Source organism: Bos indicus x Bos taurus, chromosome 18, assembly GCF_003369695.1.
Source record: "Bos indicus x Bos taurus breed Angus x Brahman F1 hybrid chromosome 18, Bos_hybrid_MaternalHap_v2.0, whole genome shotgun sequence".
NCBI lineage: Eukaryota > Metazoa > Chordata > Mammalia > Artiodactyla > Bovidae > Bos > Bos indicus x Bos taurus.
The window spans coordinates 1,413,234-1,419,091 of NC_040093.1; the positions used below are offsets into that span (position 1 = coordinate 1,413,234).

The following is a 5,858-nucleotide window of genomic DNA, read 5'->3' on the forward strand; positions in this document are numbered from 1 at the left end:
CAAAATGAGTCAATCTGTACTAGGAATTTAACCAGAAAACCTGAAAGGAGCTCAACAATACCTGTAACAGGTGCTCTTTGTGAGTTCAAATGCCCATCATTGTCATGACATCACCTGCGTCATCCTGACTTGCATTGTTCTTATCAAGAACAATGTCCCATAGGACTGGGACCCATCAGTTTTTCATGTTTTTTTTTTTTTTCTTTTTTCTTTTTTTTAAACAGAAGACATATGTCCCTAGTCATGACCTTCAGGTCAACTAAGGAAGCTTCAAGAATCACCACCCTTGTGCACTTAAGGGCTTTATAATCGAGGGTTCTTTCCATCTGGGTTCTGGTGGATTCAGAATGAAAAGAGGAAATGAAAGACAAGCTCTAAGCTGAAGCGTGAATACATACCATGGCCCATTTAATGCTTCTCTCCTCCGATTTATTGGTCTCTCTCTCCCCAGAGACCATGGCGACACAGTGTAGGCGCAGCCGTACCTCGTTCACAGAAGAGCAGTTGAAGATCCTCGTCCAGGCATTCAGCCAAAACCCTTACCCTGGCTATACTGCCAAACAGAGACTTGCTGTGGAAATCAACGCTGAAGAGTCTAGAATTCAGGTACATTCCAAGTTCCAGATCTCCAGGACGAGAAGCAGAAACTCAGGGTGGGAATGGCGGGGTGGGGACTTATCTGGTGGCCCAGTAGCTAAGCCTCCGAGCTAGATGCAGCGAGACAGAGCTACAGGTGTTTGTGTCGACTTAAAAAACAGTCACAACCGAAAAGCCGAGAGTTAGGTTTTTACTCAGTGGAAATTTTTAGGACTCCAAGCCCGGGAGGCAGCATCTCAGGTAACCCTGAGAGAATTGCTCCAAAGAGGCTATAGGGGAAGAGGGAGGAGTCTGGTTACATTTGTGCTCAGTCCCGCCCGACTCTTTGTGAGAATACTGGAGTGGGTTGCCATTTCCTTCTCCAGGGGCTCTTCCAGACTCAGGGATTGAACCCACAACTCCTTTGTCTCCTGCATGGGCCAGCTGATTCGTTACCAGTAGCATCGCCTAGGAAGCCCCATGTTATAAAGAAGTTGCAACAAAGGGCGAGTAGTCTGAACATCCAAAGGATTTTTGTGATTTAAAAAAAAACAGATATCCCAAGTGAAGGAATTTGGCGTTTTTCTATGTATGAGAACGTGCAAGAGTCTGGGCTCACTGAAACCATTCCTTTCATACGCACCTCAGCTGTGTGACCAATATCCTGTGTTTTTTCACATCCTGAGCTCCCCTGGGGCTCATCCTAAGGAGTGGCTGGGATCTGATGGCTGTTAGATTCCAGGTATTTTCTCCTTTCTGAGCGCCCTGGAGGGCTGGAATCTCTGATGAATGTGACATCCTTCTTTACTGATATGGCAGGAGATACTCCATTTGCATAATTTTTTGAGAATGCACACCTCAAAATTCAAGGAGAGTGAAAATTTTTTTCCCCCAAAATTTTAGTAATCTCAAAAGTTATTAACTGAAATTGGTACAATGTTTCTGGAGGACAATCTGTCAATATGCATTAAACCTGAATGTTCATGACATTTGACAGCATATCATTTTAAGGATTTTTTTTTTTTTTTTTTTGCCAAGAAGATAACTTATGGTGTTTGCAATAATGTAATTGCGAGAATATTCACAGCATTTTGTGCTTCTTCTTTTTTAATTAAGTTTTTGGCCATGCTGCCTGGCATGCAGGATCTTGGTTCCCCAACCAGGGATCAAACCTGGGCTCCCTGCAGTGGAAGTGCAGAGTCTTAACCACTGGATCACCAGGGAAGTCTTAGCATTTTGTGACTCTAATAGAGAGCTGTTGGAGAGAAACCTCTATTCAAGAACAAGAGGAGGGACTTCCCCGGTGGTCCAGTGAATAGGAATCCATGTTCCCGATGCAGGGGCCTTGGGTTTGGCCCCCGGTCAGGGAACTAGACTCCACGTGCCACCACGAAAGATCCCAAGTGCCACAACCAAGACCTGGCACAGTCAAGGAAACCAAAAGTAAAATACGAAAAAAGAAAGGGGGTGGGGCCACTCGGTGAACACGTACCATGAGCCTGTGTGATAAGGGCGTTGAGCGCAGTGCTTTGCTTGACCCTCAGAATGAACTCCCAAGAATGTTGCTCATCACCTCCCTTCCAAATGTGGACACTGAGAGTGAAGGAGCTTCCAGGAGTGGGCAAGAAATGTGCAGATACACCTTCAGAAAAGAGGAATGGTGTGGAAGACACACTTATTCCAGGGTGTAGAAGCCAATCAGGTCATCTAGGTGATGTGGTCACAGATAGCAGCAAGTGTCCGATGACGTGGTAAGATGCCAGAGGAATGACGGATGGTGTGAGGGCTAACCTTCTCCTTTCAATGAATTCTAGCAGACCAGGGAATAGCAGACTGGTGTGTGTGCGCTCAGTTGTGTGACTCTTTGCAACCCCATGGACTGTAGCCCTCCAGGCTCCTCTCTCTATGGGATTTCTCAGGCAAGAATACTGGAGTGGGTTGTCATTCCCTTCTCTAGGGGATCTTGCCAACCTAGAGATGGAACCCACGTCTCCTGGATCGGCAGGTAGATTCTTCACCACTGTACCACCTGGGAAGCCCAGGTGTAAGGTTGCAGATTCAGGCTGGACGGAGATCTTACATGCAGAATAATTACAGCATCCATTTATTAACTTAAAGAGTATTACAGGGGACTTCCCTGCTGGTGCAGTGGGTAAGGCATTGCCTTCCAATGAAGGGATGCAGGTTTAACTGCTCACTGGGGAGCTAGGATCCCACCTGCCTCATGGCCAAAAACCAGAAGGGAAACAACAGATGCAATATTGTAACAAATTCAATAAAGACTTTAAAAATGGTCCATATAAAAAATCTTTTAAAAAAGAGATTATTATAGCAAATTGTGTTAGGACCAGGTCATGAAGATGCTGAATGCCAAGCCTTTATCTAAGGCTTAGTTGAATGTAACCAGGATCAGTGATAACCCTGAGTTTAGGGTTCATAAGAATCACTGCCCACCCCCTTTTGGGGGCCATGTCATGGCACGTGGGATTTCAGTTCCCTGACCAGGGATTGAGCTCATGCTACCTGCAGTACTAACCACTGGACCACCAGGGCAGCCCCAGAACCACTCCCTTTGGAGAAGAGCAGCAACGGAGCCGAGACGACATAAACATGTTTAATTCTCTCGTTTTCTTTTCCTCTCTTAGATATGGTTTCAGAATCGAAGAGCGAGGCATGGATTCCTGAAGAGACCCAAGAAGAACTTAGACCCAAGCAAAGACCACGCCTCCCCCATAGAGAAGATTCAAGGTAAACAGCCTGCTCCAGCCCTGCTCCCCACCAGAGCCTCCTGGGATGCAAGTGCCTCTTGAGATTGGGGCCACCTAAAAGAAACCACCTCTTCCTTTCTCCGCCTTGTAAGAGGAGAGTGGGAAAGGAATGTTTCCTCCTCCGGGGTTTCCTGGTCAAGGCATCCCAGGAGCAAAGGGTTCAATGAGGCCCCTAGAAAGTCTCCCCACAAGGTCCAGATATTCTGAGTCTTAGCTTATTTGCGCTGGAGTCTAGCAATTTAGCCAAATACTACTGCTTCTCACAAGAGATGCGGGTTCAAGGCCTGGGTCAGGATGATCCCCTGGAGGAGGAAATGGCAACCCACCCCAGTAATCCCATGGACAGAAGAGCCTGGCGTCCTACAGTCCGTGGAGAGTAGGACGCAACTGAGCACACCCTTCTAGAACCTTCCACCTTGAATCACCTCAAGGAGTGGCAACAGATTCCAAGTTAGATGGTGAGAACATGTTTGGGTTCCTCATCTGAATATGTAAGCTGATCCCAAATGTTTCTCTACCTTCAATCCTACCCCTACTCCAGATGGAACAGACAGACGGTGTCGTACCAGCTTCACTTCCTCTCAGTTACAAACTCTTAAGAATGCGTTCACAGAAAACCCTTATCCTGGGATTGACTCCAGAGAGCAACTTGCTGAAGAAATTGGGGTTCCAGAGTCAAGAGTCCAGGTAATCGAAAAGGGACTTGATATTGTGTGTTCATAATGAGACATCTTTAAATGATTTCTCCATCAGGGACTTATTCTCATAGACATCATAAGCAGGACAGATGAAGACTCCCTGGTGGTTCAGTGGCTAAGACTTCATACTCCCAATACCTGGGGTGCAGTTCAATTCCTGGTCAAGGAACTAGATCCCATATGCCACAGGCATGCTACAACTATAAAAATCCCAAGCAAGTGCTGCAACTAAGATCTGGTGCAGCCAAATAAATAAATATTAAGAAAAACAAATAGCATAATATGTTATAAATGAAAAAAAGATAAGCAAGACAGATGAAAAATGGGATTTCTGGCTTGAATAGTTCTTCCCCAAGGGCTCAGTAGGTGAAGAATGCAATGCAGGAGACACTGGAGACTCATGTTCAATCCCTGGGTGGGGAGGATCCCCTGGAGTAGAAAATGGCAACTCACTTCAGTATTCTTGCCTGGAAAATCCCATGCACAGAGAAGCCTGGTGGGCTACAGTCCATGGGGGTTCTGAAGAGTTGGATATGACTGAGTATGCATGCACCCATGGGATAACAATGTCTTCCTAGAAGACATTACCCTATTCTGGGTCATAGAGTAAAATCAGGCATTTTTGAGAGGAAGGAGAGAAGTGGGAAGAGAATTCCAGGCAGAGAGAAAAGCTGAAATACAGGTATGGCCCTTTAGGAAAGACTAATACTTACAATGAGGGAATTGCGGGGACTTTCAGGATATGAAACTTATCAGTAAATCATAAAGGTGTTTGTACAAGATTCAGAATTTTGAGGGACATCTCTGGTGGCCCAGTAGTTAGGACTCCACGCTTCCACTTCAGGGACACGGGTTTGATCCCTGATTGGGGAACTAAGATCCCTGCAAGCCACAGACACAGCAACAACCCCCCCAAAAAAATTTCAGAATTTTGAACTTTATCTTGAAATGTGAGACTTTCCCAGATGTCATATGGAATGTCCGTGGTTTGAGAATTATGCCTAAAAGAAACCATCTCTTCCTCACCTTTGCCTTATAAGATGAGCGATGGTGAGACTTGCATGACATCAATTTTTTTTTCATTAAATCTCTTTGTTTTACCTACTTAGATTTGGTTCCAAAACCGAAGAGCCAGACTCCGTGTCCAGAGAAAAAGAGGCCTTGAAGAAGCTCTATACCAAAGACAAAACCAGGGACAGGATCTCTGATATGGGAGAGTTGAAGGTACTAGCCTGCTGTTCCCAATGTGACTCACAATCAGAGTCTCCTGAGTGCCAGTTATTCCGCACGGCGGACTCAACTCCAGCTTCCTCTGGGTAGTGGGTGATGCTTCCACTCAAGTGTGCCCCCTGGGGGCGGGGGTGGTCACAGTCCCCACGGCTCTCCCCAAGTCTGTGGTCCTCCCGAGGAATTCCACTGCCCGCTTTTCAAGCTCTGAACTGGAACCCAGAAACCCTGTTAGTATGTGAGCTTTGTTTATTAATATTTTCCCTAGTTCTGGCACATGGTAAACAATCAGATTTTGTGGAAGGTATGTCTGAGTTACTGGCAGGATGAATCCTCACGTGTGTTCTGCCAGGGGCTGGCTCATGCATGGCTTTCCCAAGGGGTAGGAGGTTCCATATTTGGCTGGAACGTTGGAAAGAATCCACCTCCATTTTTGCATGTATAAACTGGTTTCTTCAATTTTTCTTTTCCCTTTTTGCTTTAGGTATACAGAACGGCACTCCATAGTGACTGTTTTATTTCTCTGGAGCCAGGACAAAGTGAAAAGGGAGACAGATTTGGTGTATTTGATGTCATCAGCCTGGACTCC

At 45.9% G+C, this 5,858-nt stretch overlaps 1 protein-coding gene across 1 annotated transcript; it reads left to right on the forward strand.

Annotated features, from left to right (window-relative positions):
- The first annotated feature begins 341 nt into the window (after positions 1 to 341).
- DUXA (double homeobox A) lies at positions 342 to 5,591 on the forward strand. The gene is made up of 5 exons (XM_027514063.1): positions 342 to 606; positions 3,222 to 3,324; positions 3,691 to 3,720; positions 3,895 to 4,031; positions 5,152 to 5,591. The coding sequence occupies exons 1-5, from the start codon at positions 400 to 402 to the stop codon at positions 5,248 to 5,250; spliced, it is 576 nt and encodes a 191-aa protein (XP_027369864.1). The 5' UTR covers positions 342 to 399; the 3' UTR covers positions 5,251 to 5,591.
- The last annotated feature ends 267 nt before the right edge of the window (positions 5,592 to 5,858 follow it).

Excerpts from the sequence above, each read along its gene's own strand:
- DUXA (XM_027514063.1), top strand. The coding sequence starts at position 400 with ATGGCCCATTTAATGCTTCTCTCCTCCGATTTATTGGTCTCTCTCTCC. Across the intron at positions 607-3,221 it reads CTGAAGAGTCTAGAATTCAG|ATATGGTTTCAGAATCGAAG; the intron begins GTACATTCCAAG and ends TTCCTCTCTTAG. Across the intron at positions 3,721-3,894 it reads CGTCCTACAGTCCGTGGAGA|ACAGACGGTGTCGTACCAGC; the intron begins GTAGGACGCAAC and ends CAGATGGAACAG.